The sequence below is a fragment of the Lutjanus erythropterus genome, chromosome 10 (assembly GCF_056507025.1).
Source record: "Lutjanus erythropterus isolate fLutEry1 chromosome 10, fLutEry1.hap2, whole genome shotgun sequence".
NCBI classification, from domain to species: domain Eukaryota; kingdom Metazoa; phylum Chordata; class Actinopteri; order Lutjaniformes; family Lutjanidae; genus Lutjanus; species Lutjanus erythropterus.
Genome location: NC_139326.1, coordinates 36,534,413 through 36,553,905, shown reverse-complemented (window position 1 = coordinate 36,553,905; position 19,493 = coordinate 36,534,413). Strand labels below are relative to the sequence as shown.

The 19,493-nt window shown below is 38.9% G+C and overlaps 1 protein-coding gene across 1 annotated transcript in view; it reads left to right on the top strand.

Moving 5' to 3' along the window:
* Nucleotides 1-19,493, top strand: part of unc5db (unc-5 netrin receptor Db) — a 200,444-nt gene that overhangs the window by 139,224 nt on the left and 41,727 nt on the right. The window contains exon 11 of the mRNA XM_084729244.1: nt 9,941-10,112. Coding sequence (XP_084585370.1) covers nt 9,941-10,112 — 172 coding nt within the window. The remainder of the gene's footprint in view (nt 1-9,940; nt 10,113-19,493) is intronic.

The following is a 19,493-nucleotide window of genomic DNA, read 5'->3' as shown; positions in this document are numbered from 1 at the left end:
TCATACATGATTAAAAACATCTATGAAGACTTTGTTTTGTGAATGTGTTTATAATGCATTATAGACATGGCATTTTTTTTTTATTTATAATCTGACTTTTTATAATGCGTATGTTTTATTATTTTTCAGTTAAATGTTTCCCCGTTCACTGCTGCCATTTATTTTGCTGTAGATGCTGTTTGCTCTTCATGCAAACTCCTCTTTTAAATGATATCTTGATATTTTTGAGATAAAGTACTGCAATTTCTGCAGCATTTATTCCATGAGTACAACATAGTCATACTATACTCAGCACTCTGCTTCTGAGTTTGAAGTTTTTGGGGAAAGACTCATTCTTCTGGACGAAGGAATGTGTTAAATTTTAATGTATTCTGCCAATTTGATTTTGTACAAGAGCAAATTTTTTTTTGCCTCATTGTGGTGCTAGAGGAAAGGCCAAGGGATCACCAAAATCATTACAAACCATTCACAGAGGACCATGGATATTAACATCAAATTTCATGAAAATCTGGACAGTTTGTTGAGATCCTGGGTTAAATATTGTGTAAACAGACAGACTGATTGTCCAGTATTGATTTTCATTGCAGTCCCCGAGGACCCACTACAAAATCAACTACATGTTCAAAATAAAACTGGTATTAATGAGGCATTTAAAGGTTTTATTCTTTTATTGTTAGGGCAATAGAGCCATCTATCCATACAGACACATCTCTGTTAAAACAAGAAAAACAGACTTCGGAGAATGAACAACTGATGGATGGTTACTGGGGGCCTTCCTTTGCACATCCAACTGGGAGGAGACCCCAGGGTAGACCCAGAACTCACTGGTGGGATTACATATCTCATCTGGTCTGGGAATGCCTCGGGATCCCCCAGGAGAAGCTCAAAAATTCCTCTGGGGAGAGGGACATCTGAAACATGCTGCTTAGCCTGCTGCTACTGCAACCTGACCCTGGATAAGTGGAAGATGGATGGATGATACGTAGATGGATGATAGATGGATGGATGGATGGATAAATAGATGGAAAAGCCTCTGAAAGCACTAAAATTCTCCATCCTGTCCATGGCAAATATCACAAAGTCAGTAACTGTCAAACACTTTTTATGTTTCTTCAGGATATGAGTCAAGAATCACTATCTGCAGTACAAAAGCAATAAAAATGCACAATAATGCATCAGTCTGGCAAATCTTACCGCCTGTCTGTAGGCCAATTAAACAAGTGCTTCAAGTATTTAGACCTTGTTCAGACTGTTTTTTGGCATATCCAGATTGATTTTAGAAAGTCTGGACAGCAAGAAACCTCATAAAATGTGATTTTTGCCAATCAGATCCACATTTGAAGATGGTAAGAAATGTGATTCCAATCAGATTTCGACAGATGCATCTCAGTCTGGACAGTCTGGATGCTCAAATCTCTCTTTCAAAGTGTCTTTTGCAACGCGACACAACACAGACCATGGACAGATGCTGAAATTAACTCTATGCTGGCACTTTAGGAGGAGGTTTATGTATGGGCTGATGGGTATGTTCATACCACAGCGAGCCATGGAGATAGGTTGATGATGTCTGGATGCACAAATCCAGTCTGATGACTAGCAAACAGTCTGTCTTTAAAGGATATGAATTAAGAAGTGAATCTGGGGCATTTTCAATCTAAAAACAGTTTGTCCCGTTTTGCTACGGTTTCCGGATCGAATGGCATGTTTCTTTAAAACGTTGCACAACAGTGTGCAATGGTGATACGTTTTCTCTTGTTCGGTGAGTGTGCACTTGCGTACACAACATAACGTGTTCAAATAAGTATTTTAATACATTTCATCAAGGCTGAATGTGGCCCTGATTCCCTCGCAGTCCTAACAAAGCCTTACTCAACTTGATCAGTGATTTCAGACCTTATTTTTAGATATCTGAGTGGCGATGATAAGTGACCAAATAGCAAGGTGAGTTGTTTCAAGTGATTAGCCTTGTTGCTTGCACTCATGTGTCAAGTGGGTTGTGGCACACCAAGGTCTGGGACTGGAGATGAAGTGGTATCAAGTTAGTTGAATAGTCATTATGATGGTATTATAAATCAAGAGACAGTGCCTTGTGATGTTTTCCTAAACAGATCCTTGATTAGTTGAAGTTATTGTTAATGTTTTTCAGAGCCGTTCTTTCAATCAAGTAACTTTGTTAGTCCTTGATTACTTGAGTTGTTTTGATGAACGCTTTGCAGTTAAGACTTCACAGTTAGAGACACTAGCTGAATATAGATGTTATGAATGATCAAAGAGGGAGAACTCTCACTGCAGCAATGCACAAAGCCTCACCTCTAGATGCCTGTTTGATTAATGCATCCACGTGCCGCATAAGGTGTTTGCATCAACTTAAAAATGGACAAAAGCACAGTGGGACAAACAGGTGGGAGACTACAAGCAAATAAAGGTGAAGCTAATGGAGCGTGCTAATGCGTGCATTTATTAAGTCTGCCGTCTCCTCTCCCGGCCCAATCTGCCACTTTGCACGGCTCCCCGCTTCCCAGAGGAATGAGTCATCGCTCACTTTAAATAATGCACCTCATCTGCGGGCTCAAGAAGGCGCCGTATAGAGCCCTTCATCGTGATGACAAGTGGGACTGAGAAGAGTCCGCCAGCCTCGGCTGCTTTTCTTTAAGGTTGCTGGACTCTTGGGCCCCAAGTCGCTGGCTACTTAAGGAGCAGCAAATCTGCTCCTTGCCTACACTTTACATTAAATGTGTGATCAGGCTCAGTGCTGTTGGCTGAGGGATCGAGGGCTCTCTGCAGACCAGTCGAGAGCAGGGCTGCTGTTGACATAACAGAAAAACTGATTGTCAGCTAAGAGACATAGCGAAGAGGGGTTGTGCAAGGAGAGGGTACCTGCAAGGTCTAATAGCCAGAGAAAATGAGTCTATCACCACCACCACAGCCACCTCCACCACCCTCCCCAGGTCAGATGCTGAGGCAGTAATTGGGAAGTCTGGAGTGGATGTCAGCAGCCCAAAAGAGCATTTACCATGAAGCAGCTTTTAATTCAGATAAGCTCCTTTAATATCCAAAAGCAGCACAGTGCTGGATGCCTGCTGTGTTAAGTGACATAAGTTCTTTCTTTCTTTTTGCAGAAAAGTAATAAGCAATCTCTGAACTCCTGAGAATAAAAGGAGTGAGAGAATGAGGACATAGAGGTGAAAACACATTGTTAGCTTTATTAGCCATTGAGAATGTTTAAAGTGGTATTCAGGCAATATGAAATGTCCTTTTGCACACTGAAGGATGATTCTGGTTTGTTAAGATGTGGATATTACTTTTGAAGTTTTTACCACCATTTCCAATAATTAATGTGTTTCTATTGATTGCTGAGATCTGAGAATGTAGCGACATCACTAAATAGACATCTGACAAGCTAAGAAACATGAGCAGTCAGACAACAAGGGTGTGTGTCAAAGTTTAGAGACCCACTTCCTGGTTCAGTCCTGGGAAATTGATATTTAAGTCTGTGTAAAGGAAAAGGGGAGAATATAGTTGAAAACGTGAAAAGACTGAGAACTATGTAGTACCGAAATGTGGAGTTCAATCATTAAACTGTTGTTCATGATTTCTGTGTTCAGGACTTTTGGCCAGACCTGAAACATGGCTCAGTGACGTGGCAGAGCCATGGTCTTCCCCAACACAATATAAGCCCCACAAACCGACACACAACCGAACGGTCAGTTGCGAACATACCTTCAGCGACTCTCTCAGCCCAAATCAGCTCAGCAGTTCACTTCAGTTCATTTTAGTTTCAACAACCTGACACAGAAGAAAAAAAAGATACCATCCTGTCACTGTCCTCTGGCTTTGGTGCCTCAGATATGTCTGGACATGTCCAATAAAACTGCTAGACACAGCGTCCATGTTTCAGGTTGTAGTGGTGTTTGACACTGACACAGCAGAGCAGACAGATGCACCCCCAGCATTTCGGAGCAGAGAAAATGTGGTTAATAACACATGTTTCTGTGGTGTGGCAAACTCCCATCACACATTTATTATTACTACAAAATCTTTAATGTTCATAAATGATCTAATGACCCGTCCTCTTCTTTCTATGCCCTGCTTCATGCCAGACTTCAGTGCCAGTTCTTTTGAAGCTCATGCCTATAATCATCTTTGGATACTATTCGGAGACCAACAGCAAATAAACTAATGCACACATTTGGAAAAATCAATCAGGATTGCTATTCTCTGAAGTGTGTTGCTTCATTTTTTAGAGACACTTCCCCATCAAAGGCCATATGAAATAGATATGTTGTGCTCCTCCACACATCTCCCATACGCTTTAATAGAACCAGCATCAAAGTCTAACACCAAGCAGGGAATAGAATATTCGTTAATGATGTAATGACCCTTCCTTTTTTTGTATGACTGTTTTCTTTGCAGTGGGGGTTTATTTCTGGTATTTTGGCTCGGCTGCTTTCCTTTATATCTTATGTTAGATTAAAACTCGGGTATACTGCTCCATGAGGTGAAGCTGTACTTAAACACGGCAGTGCTTTCACCTAAATGGTGTATGCTCAAATTAAACACAAAGTACAGGTAAGCTCATAGGAATGTCTTTAGGGACTGTCTTTAGTTCTGCAGGTATTTGGTCATAAAGGTAAAGTTCAACCTTTGGAGACCAGGGAAATATATACCAAAAGCATATGACAATCCACAGAGGAGATGTAGAGATATTCCTCTGATTGCTCTAGAAGAAAAATCAGGTGACCATCAACAAAAAGCCATGTCAGTCTGACGAAATGTTTCAGTCAGGACCAAAGAGACAGTCCAATCCGGGATCAGCTATCATCTGATGACAATTTAGCTTCTGGTGGCAACAGCCAATGTTTTGAGGCTTCTGGTGTAGCCAGAGTATATCTCGGAAAGACTTCCTTTTCTGTGCACCAGTCATTGTTTACAGTACAATTAGCAACTCAAGACGCAAGAATGGAGTAGTAGGCTGATATCTATTGATAGATATCTGCATGTAAATGCTAACAATTTTTTGAAAGATACTAAAGAGCTAAATTGTCGTCAAACAATAGCCGATGGATTCTGAGATGCATTTTGGCCAACGTGTTCTGTCTCTTCTGCTCTCCACAAGCACACAGACTGTATACCTGCAAGCAACTTGTTGCACATAGCCAGAGCTTTCTCCACAGCGTCCAGCACTGGAGAAAGGTCTGGCTCCACACATACACATTCTGCATTAGAAGAAAAAAAGTCTTATTTGCATTTGCAAACCAGTCACAATCATCTTGGGGGCTGGTTTGGTGTAACATTTGCATGTTAGGAGGCAAGCCGGGGCATTAAAATGACTACATCACTGCAAAAGACAGTAACAGCTGCTAGCTTGTTTACATTCATACCATTAGCGTCCCAGGCACTAATTTGCCATTTTTCATGTATAGGTTGCTGTCTCAGAAGTTGTTGTTGTTTCCCAGGGATACAGATAGTGGATGGTGCAATGCTGACTGAATGTCCAATGGCAGGCTTACACCCACAGAGTAATTCTAATGAGTCAGACCAAAGCCTGCTCAAAAGTGATTGGTCAATAAGAACTACAAATGGAAGCCAGAATGCTTGCAATACCAAAATATTTTCCTTTTCCTGCAGATTCTGTATGTTACATATACAGGTATCCGTTTAAAGATATTATGAACAGAGAGACCAACAATGGCATCTCCTAGAGCCACTCTGTTTGCTCCATTAAAAAACACGCTGTTGCGTCAATGGGGTTGAAATACCACTGATTCCAAAGAAATACAATCTAAGATGGTGAATTTGAGTTATATGTTTACACAGCACTTTTCTTGATCAGAAGTCACAAAGTGCTTTAGTGCCTTATTCAAACAAGTATGAATGGTGTAACTCTTCTAACAATTCAAGCAGGAATGTGTGCTTTGCCAGTGCAGCAAAAACCGAGCTAAGTACAACAGTGGTCCAAGGTCGTCCATGGTTCGATTGCACCCAAGGACCTGTGTTATATATCATACCTGTCTCTCCCACTGTTTCCCGTCCATCATTATGCTGTATCTTATAAATGCAAAAATGCCCCACAATTTTACTAGTATTCCATCGACTAGGGATGTTCCTAGTGACTAATTTCCCTGTCGACTAAATCCTAAATTTAATTTAGACTAGTCGACTAGTCTAACATTAAGAAAGTTAAAAGTGAGCAGAATTTATTAATTTATAATGTTAAATGCTGTCCAAAATAAAAAATAAGAGCCATTTGAGGCTGTTAATAACAGTCAACAATTGTCAAATCATACTTTGAATGCCGCTGAATTGCACGCTACTTTGTGCTGTGCAATACAAACCTTACACATTAATCTACAAAACATGACAACAACTCCCTAAATGCTTCACCTTTTCAGACCAAAGAGGATCACAGTGTCTGTAGGTAAAGGACCCAGAGCTAACGTTAGCTGCCAGCCTGACACACAGTGTGGCTAACATTAGCAGTGCTAGCAGCAGCAGCTGCTCTGCTTGCAGGTTTATGTCCGTGTCTGTGCTTAAAGTAGACACAGGTTTCTCCAGTCGAGTGAATATATATCAGTTTATTCTGTCACAGTCTACATTCAACATTATTTCCATTTTCTACATTAAAACACTGCCAAACTGCACTAGTTTTACGAGCTGTCATCTGTCCGACTTTGCTGATATAAACATCCGGGGTTGCCTAGGCGATTGGGGCATACCCGCTGGGCGGGAGTGGCTGCCGTCTGACAGTGCCACAGCCCTGACTAGTGGCGGGCAGCTGCATAAAATTTTAGAGGCAACAGATAACTGGCATTGTACATGAATAAAATGTTGATAAATAGTTTAAATAACTAGTATTTCTGGTGCTGATTAGTGAGGGTGGGGATGTTTAATCATATAGTCAACTAACTGCATGCATCCCTAATCCTTACCTCCCAATAAAGGGGTTCAGGTGATCATGTTAAACTGTTTCATCCTGCCTGATTGTCCGACTGTTCTTCTTCTTTGTTGAGCAATGTCGCTGTGTTTCCAGATTTCAGCAATATCTTTCATAGGTACAAAGTAGGTCTGGGCAATGTGGGCACAATCAAATATTACAATACTTTTGACCAAATACCTTGATATTCATCGATATTGAGACAATATTATAGGGATTGCTATCAGTTCTTTCACAAAATATTAACACAACAAGATTTCTGGTAAATAATGTAGATACAGGCAAATAGTAGAACAGCTTGAGCAGTCTGTAATACAGCCTTTAAAACCAGGAGAAGATCACAACAGCAAAAATCTCAGATGATATCCAGCCCTTGTACAATGTAATCATAACTAATAGAAATTATGGTAAAAAATTTAAGAATAAGACCCAAGTTGTAATGAACTAAACTTGTTCTTTTAACAACAGATTGTGTTGAATCCTTTACTGATCCACTACTACACCATTAGGCATTCATTTCCATTTTCAGCCTGTTAGTTTCAAGCCATTCTGTAGCACACTGTACGTTAAAGCTGTCGCTCCCACCGCCACTACAAATCACTTCCCATTCAAAGGAGGAAATCTGTACAAATCAACGCTCTCTGATCTCTGATCTGTGATGACTGATGTGAGCTTAGAGAGCTTTGTTGAGGCAGTGATCTCCTCTGTCGTGATCCCTGCCCTTTTTCCCTCGAAACCAACTACAGCGGCTGCTGCTGCTGCCCGTGCCACCATCCACTGGCAAAAACCTGTTTGCTGTAAGCCGCTTTTAATGAGCGCACTCCAACTCGCCGGCAAATCGCAGTGACTTTTTCACCTGTGCTGGAACAAATTTCTGGCTGTGTAGAAATAACTTGAACCTGAGGAGCAAGAGTCCATAAGAGTTGTTCATGCAGCAGCAGCACATATAATGGCTCTGAGATAATAAATAGAAACTGTTGAATATGGAAAGTCATGTGAAGTGCAGAGCCTATAATCTTGACAAATGTTAACAGCAGGAAATATGCTGCTGAGTATAACAGGCACAATGTGGCTGAGGTTTATTTTTTTTTATCACAGATTAGATGACAGACTGTTCTTAGACTGTCATAACCATGTCGTGCCACCGGTCATAAGCATGACAGAGTCTTTATGAAAAGTAATTACTGTTGTCATTAAGTACCATTTGGTCAATTCTGTCATTTGTAAGCAAGATTTGCATTGTTTGAGATGTCTTTGTTATGAAAACTCGACATTAATCAAGCCAATAATGTCTTTCTTATGACAGCTTGACGTTAACCAAGATAAAAATGTCTTTGTTGTGACCACTTGACATTAACCAAGACAATATAACTTGTCAATGTCTTTGTTATGACAACATATGTCATCAAACTGGCCCTCCAACATTCAAAGACATCTTTATGACAAGTCCAAATGGTTCCACTTTAGTTGAAGTCCAGGAAATTATTAATGGCACCATTACAAGAGCATATGACAGTGTAATAAAACTTAATGACATCTTCATGACAAGTCCAAAATAGATCACTTTTTGGCTCTGTCATGACAACTTGACATTAACCAAGACAAAAATGTGTTTTTTATGACAACTTGACATTATCAAACTTAACAAAAAAAATGTGTTTCCTCATGTTTTAACATGACATTAAACTGTCATATGTGGTTGGTTTTGACATAAAGATGTCACAAAACTTTATTACACATGCTTTTGCACCACTGCCATGAATAATTTCCCAGGCTTCAACTAAAGTGCTACTGTCTCTGACTTGTCATAAAGATGTCATGATTTGTTATAAGGCCAGTTTTACAACAGAGTATAGTGCCAATGTGATTTAGCTTACAGAGTTGGCTGTTAGACAGACAATGGTTAGCTTGTTTACTGCTTGCTAATTAGGCTAACCGCTACATGTCTGCTGTTTTCTGTAGCTGGCCTTTGCTAATTAGCTCAGTTAGTCATCGAGCTAGCCACTGAATTAGCGGACTTAGCTCAAGGGTTCCAGGAGCTAAACCCAGCAAGAAAACCACCCCAGTGCTGTATTCCCCGTTGTCAGACTGGCAGAAGCTGTGTTTGTCAGCCATGTTCGCTCAGATATCCCAGTCTGGCCAGTGTCAGCTTGCTAGCTGCGTGACGGGGCCCAGGCAAAAGTGCTAAGAGATCAGTACAACGGTACATGTGCAACTCTCATGATGAGATGAGAGATGAGAAGAAAGCGAGATGTGTCACTCACAGCCACTTGTATCATTATTACCAGAAAAACTATGTGTTTTATTTAGAATGTTATTGATTAAGACTTTAAATTTTTTTTTTTCCTGTAAACACATTATACATGTTAGAACATACTTGCTGAAAATGTGAAAAGTCTATGTAGTGCTAAATTCTGGAGTCAGAAATTGTGAACAACCGGTCTGTGTTCAGGAGTTTTTGGGTGGACCTGAAATATGGCTCAGTGATGTGTCGGTACCATGGTCCCTCAACATTATATAAGCCCATGTACCGACATGCAAATAACACCGCCTCCCCCTCCCCTCACCCTCCCTAATGGTCAATTTTGAATGTACCTTCAGCAACTCTCTCAGTCTAAATCACCCGAGTTCACTTCCAGCAACCTGACACAGAAGAAAAAAAAATACCATCCTGTCACCGTCCTTTGGCTCTGGTGGCTTAAACATGTCTGGATATGTCCAATAAAGCTGCTAGATGCAGCGTCCATGTTTTATGTCGTTTTCAGATCATAGTGGCTCTGAGCAGAGGCCTAATTTGAGGCCTAAATTTTTCTACTTAGTGATTTTTTTAATTATTCAAATTTGGCTTTAGGTAGAAGCAGCCATTAAAAAGCACAATTACATTCTGCTGATGCATCACCACATGTAAACACAGACTGTCTTCTCTCCACAGGACCACAACTTCTTTTTTATGAAGCTTTTACGATGTGTCTCATTCTCTCTGTGTGTGCCTCTGTGTGTGTGTAGTGTTCAAACACTGGAAGGCTGTGAAATCCTCCTGGGCCCAGAGGTGACATACGGTCCTCCGGGTCTGGACCTCTTCTGCCCAGTGGCCATGACCATCGCTCACTGCGCCGAGGTGGATGCCGAGAACTGGAACATCCAGCTCAAGAGGAAAACCCAGGACAGCAAATGGGAGGTGAGAGCTGCAGGCCCACACCTGTCAAGTACAGTACAGCTCATCAAGATCTCAGCTGGGCTCAGACATGGCGCTCGGCTCTCCTCGGTTGTTTTTTACCTCAATGGCTCTATTCGCTTTTTGTAGCTAAGTGTCAAGAGGAATGAAAGCAGGGTAAAGCCACCAAACATCAGTTTCTATGATTCTGAAGTGCAGATGCATTGATTTTGTACACAAAGTTAACACTAGAAAAGATAAGATTTATAAAAATAAAATGAGCAATATGAAGCCATTGAGCATGCAAGTGCAGTCCAGATAGTAAGTTGAAGCCACAGACTGTAGTTTAAATAGGCTGTAAACTAAGTGGCTGCCTGTCTCACTGCCTGCCAAACTCCATTCACATTTCGTTCAGTTTAATATTTATCTACATTTACGCCTTCTACAAGATTATTAATGATTTGTTACCACTCATAAATAGACACTCATTCTGTGAAAATTCTGCATTAATTTAACCTCTAATTAACATGAAACAAACATACAGAACAGTTATTCTGGTCCAGAATGGAAGAGAGGACACTGTGGCTGCAGTGATGACTGATGTCATCATCTACTTCACTGAAAAAATACTTGTCCTGTCCATGTCTTTTTTGAATGTCCTGCATTCAGTATCCACCTTTCCCCTTTTACAATGCATACTGAGCTATTGTATAATGCTGCTGCTACACGCAAAACATCTCTCACAGTTGATGTACTGATGTAGCTTTGATGAGTTTCTTTAGAGTTGTTTTTTAAATTTTGTCTAAAATTATGTCTGAAAAAACAGATTAGCACACTTCCGACAAATTATTAGCAAAGATAAATTGGCTAAAACAAACAACAACAAAAACACAACAACAACAACAACAAAACCCACATAATTTACACAACATTGACAAAAAGATATCCATAAATCCTAAATCACAATCATAAATCATGTGAGCTAGCTAAGTTACCAAATGACTACAGCATTGGCTAGTAACAGCTAGTAGTAATAACTAGTTATCTACATATTATTGAAACATGTTGGCCAATGAGCTGTTTTGTTCTCCTAAGTGTACAGACACTCTTGTGAGGCACAATTAATTGTTTTGTAACTTCATGAGCAAGAGACTCTGACACAGCCTCAACTTCAGAAACCACTGGTGAAAGTGTGGGGAGGAGGGCTACTACAGAAAAAAGAAAAGACCCAAAAACAGTCAAAAATGACGGTCACTCTATCAGCTAAGAGGTCCATGAAGACCGTTGAAGACCGCTGACACGTTGATTATCATAACCAATGACCGCAGCATTGACCCCTTTCTGAATAATGACCGGGTAATTACTTAAGCGAAAGCAATATTATACCATTTGTTTTTGTTTGATTTTAAGTACTCACATTGGCCTTGCTGGCTACATGGAACCTGTCAGTGGGCTGTGTTTTGTCCAGGCCTGATCCAACATCACTATATTGAAGGCTGGAATAAGTGCACTGGGTCTATAAACAGTGGCTAATTAATTGCTTTTACTTGAAACAGTATTTCAGTTCAGATGACATGTAATAATAAGATAAGGGAATTCCATGTTAAAGCAATAATCCACAAGAGGCCATGATTAACAGTGACTTTAGAGCAGCTAAGGGGCATTGGTAGGCACAAAGCAAAACTGCATTTTACTCTTTTTAACCTTTATTTATTGAGGGGAGTTTCACAGACAGCAACGATCGCTATTGCAGGAATGCCCTCATCGTATTCACACGGTTACACACATTCACATCTGGAAGCTGCCCAGTACAAGCAGAGGCTGATCTATTGACCACTGAGCAGCTCCACTGAAGCTGCTGGGCTTTACTCAAGGAGCAGTGGTGGACAAAGTACTCGACCCCAGTACTTGAGTCAAAGTATAGATACTTCCGGTCAAATATTACTCAAGTGAAAGTTGCTCAATCAAAATTTTACTAGGGTTAAAGTACTAGAGTACTCGCTTTTAAAAATACTTGGGTATTCAAAAGTACAAATTACAAAGTACATTTTCTAATATCAGTACATTGCTGTATTGTTTTCATGATGCATTTACAGTAATGTAATGAGTAACGACAACCTTCCTAGAAATGTAGTGGAGTTAAAGTCAGAAGTTTCCAAAAAAAAGGGTTAGGGTTAAAAAAAAAAAAAATACTCAAGTACAGACTCAAAAAGTACTCAAAAAATGTACTTAAGTACAGTACTCAAGTAAATGTACTTCGTTACTGTCCACCACTGCTCAAGGACTGGCAAACTTTCTATTTGTTTTTTAAAAATTCATTAAATAATATTGCTAAAATGTGTCTCAACCATAACATGTCAACTATGCAGCCCTTCTAAATCAAAGCTAAATTGTATTGTGTATTTTGATTAGAATTAAGAGAACTCTGAGCAAAACTTTTTACATTTTGTCAACTCTGTAAGATGTCAGCTCTGTCAAATGGAAAATCTGATGGAAAACCTGACATCTACATTTAATTTTGCAAAATGAATCACAGAGTTTGGCAAAACAATATACAACCTGAGATTAGAGAATTGTGCAGATCAGCTGTATGATGTAAGTGATGAGTGAAAAAAGCAAAAGCCTGAGTGAGACACAATAATTGCTACATAGTTTAGCTCCATTTTGGTAATTGTTTGAAAATCAATATCCACATCTTTCTCAGCACACCAGGTCTGAAACCAGCGACTGGGCCCTGTAGCCTGTTTGATGGTCCCCGTTCTGCTTCTCAACTTTTCCAGCTCTTCAGTTTCTCTGTCATTAATATCAGCAGGTCTTCATTCTCTGTTCTGTCTTCCTCCTCTGCCCTGTCCATCATGCAGCCACACTCAGCCCAACAACAATTCACAACTAAACATGACACTCTAAAACCTTTTGTTAGGTGCAGTGATACTGATGTGATGTGGTCACAGGTATGCTTTTACGGACTATTTTACCGCGGCTTTGAACACAACTCAACATAATCAAGTTTTATAACTGTGTTTTTGACCACAATACTGCTCAGTTGTTTACATGCCTAAAACCAGCATGTTTTTCTGTGCAACTTCAGCTGCAACATCTGGATATGACGGAAAATGCCTACAACGCAGAGGTAATAAAAGAAAAAAAATAAACTACACAAATCGCACAGGTAGCAGCTGATGTCTGCGTGCATCATAATGATATGCTTTCCTGCCAGTTCAGGTTCAACCCTCATGAGTCCCATCTGTTTCTTAATTAAAGCAACTGCTGCAAATATCTCAAACCACTGCACGCTTATTTTGCTGTGAAGCTGCACCAATCTATATTTTTCCAATAGGTATTATTAGCAACAGGTGAAATAACTGTATAGTGAGAAATGGATCACTTGAAGTAACAAACACAGATAATTAACACCTAACTCTGGAGTTATCTTCACCTTTAGTGGGCTTTATCATCATTAAGAGCTAAATTGAAGTTTACTTTTAAATGACTGTAAACTCTGCAGGCTTCAAACTTTAAATCACTAGTTGGCAAAAAAGTGTTATAATTCTCTGTCTTTTTATCCACTGCAACAGCACGTTTTAAGGTACATTTTGGATTTTTTTGAAGTGGGGTTGTATGAGGTTCTTATAGATTAATAGTGTATTACCTAAAGCAGATGGTGGATTACCACTAAACTAAGCAACGTACTGGTGTGGACAGGGTCAGCAGCAAAACATATGTCAGCCACCTAAAAAGATCTTAAATGTATGCTATATTTCACCGCTTTACCTTGTTGTCAGACAGCCTTTTCAGGCAGGAAACTACCATTTTATAAGCCAAATATGTCTCTCTCCAAATCGACCAAACTCCTCTGGCAAAAACAGTAATCATACCTCACAGAACACTGGAGTTGCTGGTCTCTTGCTGCTTCAATCACTTAGTTAATTTGTGTTATTGTGTGACTTCGGTGAACGTGGACTGACCCTTTAAAACACCACACAGATTAAACAGGATTACGTAATCAGATTATAAAACTGGACTATAACTAACTATAACCTATAAACTATAACCAACCCAGATTATATCTGAAAAATGTGTAGTTAGATAATAGTTAGCTTTTTAAGGATTATATGATTATAGTTTAGTTTACGTCTTTCAAATGTCAGTTTTAAAATGATCTTATCTTTGTCATGATAACCAGTTGTCTATTAAAGATCCATTTTGTGGCTGATCTGGTGGGAGGAAAAAAAAAGAATTCCATATATGTGTGGGGCTTAAATTTTTGTGGCTGCTTCTGTTTTTTAGTAGCCTGCTCCAACAGATAATGAGAGTTTGGCTCTAGAAACTGTTTGTATAGCGGCTGGCGTGAATCCAAGGGGCCTTGGCAGCCACGTTCCGAGCGTCTCTGGCCACATCCTTCCTATTCTCTGGACTCCATTGAGTTGTTCTCTGTGTCCTCCATATAATGAGCAACAGGGAACAAGTCTGGCTGACTGATCACCATCAGTAGCTCTGCCACCTTTTTAGTTTGCAATATTTTTATTATTTAATTTTGAAGTAATTCGAAAGTAGTCCCAAAGTATTCAGATTAGTTAGCGATCACAGAAAATGTCCTGTAATTTTTATTCAGTAACTGACCCAACTGTGGCAGCAGTAGACCAGCGGCTTTTGTCAAAGGAGTCTGGTTGCTTTGAGGAGATCAATATTTGTCTTATAAAACATCAGTTTCCCATGAAAAAAGACTGTCTGATGGCAGGGTAAAGTGCTGAAAGTATTTTAAATATAGTGTACACTTAAACTGATACAGTACATCGCTGAACTTCCTGCTGCTTCTCCAGACAGGGTGCACACTGACCACCATCTACTGTAAGTAATACACTGACAACGACTTCAAAGATTCAAGTACCATACTGAAAACAGTGCAATGAAATTTAACACATAGTTGCTTTTTTTTCAAATAAACAGCTATTTTTCCTATAAGATTATCTTGAATGGAACTAGCACCAAGCAGTCAGTATGAATACATCTGAATGCTAGCAGGACAGAACATAAATGAGAGTATTTTATCCTTATTTTTTCTGTGTGGCAGCTGTTAAAGGCAATGACATCAATAGTGAGACGTCAGTACAGGGGAAAACTGTTAGAGTCGATATTTTGGTTTGTGTTCATTTGTTAAATTTCTAAATTTGCTCTGTCCTACACAAGAATTCACAAGTGCAAACAATTTAAAACAATTCAAAAACTAAAACTAACAATACCTTCTGATAACTTAGGTGTAAAATGTGCTATTATAATCATCTTTGTTATGAAACTGACTTTTTTAATGAACTCTACGTCCCAGATTTCTGTCAAATCTGTCATGATTTGAACATGAGCAAGATTTACTGCTCAATAAACTTTCTTCCTTTTTTTCTTTTTTAAACATATTCATTAAATAATATTGCTATCAGATGTGTCTCAGCTGTAACATATCAACACTGCAGCCCAAAGCTACATGAGAATTATGGCTTAAAAAAGAATATTTTGATTCACATTAAGAGTCTGAGACACTTTAAAAAATAAAATGGCTTCTCAGTACAGCTATGCTCAACTCCATCAGATAGAAAATCTATATTCAACAAAAAATTAAACCACCAGGAGGCTGGTCCAGTTCAAGGTTGAATAGCAAAGAGTTTGATCTTTTAAAATATTCGTCTCGATTCTGGAGCATGAGTGAGTGATCACGGTTACTGTGAAAAACCACTTTTATGGATGAAAAAGCATCAGACAAGAGTTATACAAATCCTGTTTATGTCATTTGCTTACAGCAATCAAACAGTCTGCTTACAGTGTTAATTTTGTGTCTCTTCTTTTCTCCTTTTTATTAACTTTTACTTTTTTTTATTTTGCCTTGCAGTAACCCGTCTGCCTCTGGCTGCCCTGCTACCTAAAGCTGCAGCTGCATGCACTTTGAAAACATACAGATGAAGAAACTCTTTTTCTCTTAATGAAAAACAGCCCTGTTAAAGATTATGACAATTAAGTATTTTTTCTGGGTACTTGTACTTTTATAAGTAGACTTTAAAAGTCTGTACTTTTACTGATACTTAAGTATGCATTCCAGGCTGTAATCTACTTAGTTACTTTTAAAATCCAGTTGACTACTGAGTACAATTTGAATGAATATCCAAACCTTTCATCTGCATTTATTAGCCAATCAGATGATCTGATCACAAACGGGCCAATGAAAACAAAGACGTACAACTGAAAAACAAATAAACAACACACACTTTTTGGAGTATGGATGTTGATGATTAATTGATTAATTTGCCATTTAGAATTTAAAAATGTATTCATGGATATTCAACCAATAGCTGTGGCAGATATTTGCACTGAGCCATTTCTTGTATAAAGACAATAAAACTTTGGCTTAAAATGAGAAAAAAAAGCAAAAAAACTAAAATCAGGGAAAAAAAGACATATCTTGTATCTAATAAATGATCAATGATTAATCATGTAATGTTAGCATTTTCAATTACTGGTTCAGGAAAACGCACAACATTTGCAGCCCTAGTCTGGAGACGTGACCGTGATGTCAGCGGTTAAAAGTAACTAATACTCTGAGTAGTTTTTGATATGAATATTTTGTACTTTTACTTACTTATACAGATTTGGTATTAGTGTATTTGAATTATACACAGTCTTGTATTATTAAATTATTATTGTATTATGGTAATTGTATTATTTAATTTATACACTAATTTGAAAAAAAATTAAACAGCTGTAGTGTATCTTGAAACAGTAAATAAAATTTCTGCGTCAAGACTTTATATTCATGTAATAAATATACAAATTTCAATTAGATGACAACCTGCATGAGAAATGAATAGAAAGTTACAATAATCATCTGCTTTAGTGTCCAGTATGACCGAAGCAGACATGATTCCACAGTTTCCACTGTTTCAACACTAGACAGTCATTTAACATCAACTCGCTTTTTCTTTTTTTGATCAGTCCACATAGTAACCGGGGATCACTGAGTGTAGGACAGTGAGTTGTGTAAATGGACGTTAATGTCATGCTCCTTGACATAAGATGCCATGGGTCGTTGACTCTGTGTTCCCCCTCTGTTAGCCGACCTTTATATATGTGCTTTATGTGATAAAAGGTTCAGTTCGCCAGCGTGACATGTGACTGGTGAATTATGCGTGGGGGCTTTGTGGGTGAGCTGATTGATCCAGCTTTATGCCGTCTGCGGCTCCAGAGGGTGACATAAGGCCACACGGAGGTAACGCCACCGGTCCGGGAGGAAGGAAATAAAGAAACAATTACAGCAAGTAATGGCTGGGAAGAGGCATGGCTGCTGTCACTCAGCTGGGGGTAACGGCGGTGGCGGTGGTGGTGGGGGTTACTACAGGGGGGCGTATAACGGGCCGTTAGACAAGGGAAGTATCGATTAGTGGATCAGGAAAGACATGGCGCGGTGAATTTAGATGTGAGGCAATCAGGAGGAGAGTCATGGAGATTGTTTCTGTGCTGACCACAACTCTCCATCCACAGGCACCACACACACCTAACACGCCATCGACACCTAACACAAGCCGATATTTTGCGTTTTCTAGTTAGTTTCACTCTGATGCTTCGGAAGAGGACACATTGTATTTTTCCAGCTTTTTATGCGTTTGTGTTTTCATTCCAATGCTGTCAGCTTTTTCTTTTTTTTCTTTTTTTTTTTCCTCTCCAGTGAAGAAGATTGTTTTTACTGGTCTGGATGAAGTCCCGAGAGCTTAATCCCAAACCCAAAGGCATAACAAGCCCGATCGCTGTCGTCGCTTTGCATTATTTGCTCGCGTTTTTTGAACAAGATGATAACAAGACAAGGGAAGGGAGGGCGAATAATGAAGAGATTGTTCAGTCAGGCGGTAATGTAAATGTAAATCTGATGTAAAGTTTTGGCAAGCTGAGCACGGGTCAGGATAATGAATACCGCAGGTTTGCCCCTGGCTGTTATGGTGGCTGTCAGCGTTTAAAAGAGCTTGTTATTTAGAGGAAGATGGGCCAGATCTGCCTGCTTTCTACGTTGTCTCCCATTGTCCTGAATAATGTTTTTCTAAGCGACAGAGATTGCTGCTATAAAGAATAGTCAAGAGCTGCAGTGGCCTCCGCATGCACAGTTCTGCAAAGATAATGGACCCTAAGACTTTATTTGAAGGGGAGTGTGTAAGACTGTCATTGCACTTTCATAACAATGTCACGACACCTGGAGTTTTTTATGAATGTTTATGACTGTCATTTGGTCATTTTTAATGCAAAATTGACATTGTTTGAAATGTCATGATAACACATGTCATCAAACTGGACTTATGACATTCAATAACATCTTTAGGTCAAGTCCAAAAAGTTCCACTTTAGTTGAGGTCCAGGAAATTATTTATGGCTTTGTAATAAAAGCATATATGTAATAAAACTTAATGACATCTTTATGGCAAATCCAAATTGTATGACTTTACTTAAGGTCAAGGGAATATTCATGACTCATTTATAATGTCTCAGGAAAGTTTGATAATGTCAAGTTGTCATAACAAAGATTTTATTGACTTGATTAATGCCAAGTTATCATAACAAAGACATCTCAAACAATGTTAATCAATATGATTGTTATCATTAATTGCCCACTTGGTCAATTATGTCATTTTAATGCAAAGTTGACATTGTCTGAGATGTATTTGTTATGACAACTTGACATCAATCAAGCCAATAATGTCTTTGCAACCACAATGTGATGCTATTGAACTTAAATAGACTCTTAAGGTGTATGTTTTACCATAATGTTATATGGTCAAATTTATTTTATAACATTTAATGATAACTGTATGACAGGTCCAAACCTGACATGACAACTTGACATGAACCAAGACGTCATAACCTGTCAGTGTCTTTGTCATGGCAACATGACAGTATCAGACTTAAAGAGACTGTTAAGCTTCATGTTTTAACATTTATGCTGTCAAATTGGTCTCATAACATTTAATAACAGCTCTATGACAGGTCCAAATGGTACCACTTTAGTTGTGGTCCAGGAAGCTATCTATGACACTGTTAAAAAAGCATGTGAGGGTATAATAAAACTTAAGGAAATTTATTCATGACAGACTCCTAATAGTCTTATGACTACCAATGTCCAGCTGAATGTGACAGAATGATGTAATATGATGTTTATGACTGTTGTCATTTAGTGTCATTCAGCTAAAAGTTTCTTTGAGTTTGATAATGTCAAGTTGTCATAACAAAGACATTTTTGGCTTGATCAAAGTCAAGTTGTCGTCTCAAATAAGGTCAACTTGGCATTAAAAATGATATAACTGACCAAATGACACTTAATGACAACAGTCATAAACATTCATAAAGACTCCTTCATCTTCATGACAGGTGTCATGGCGTTGT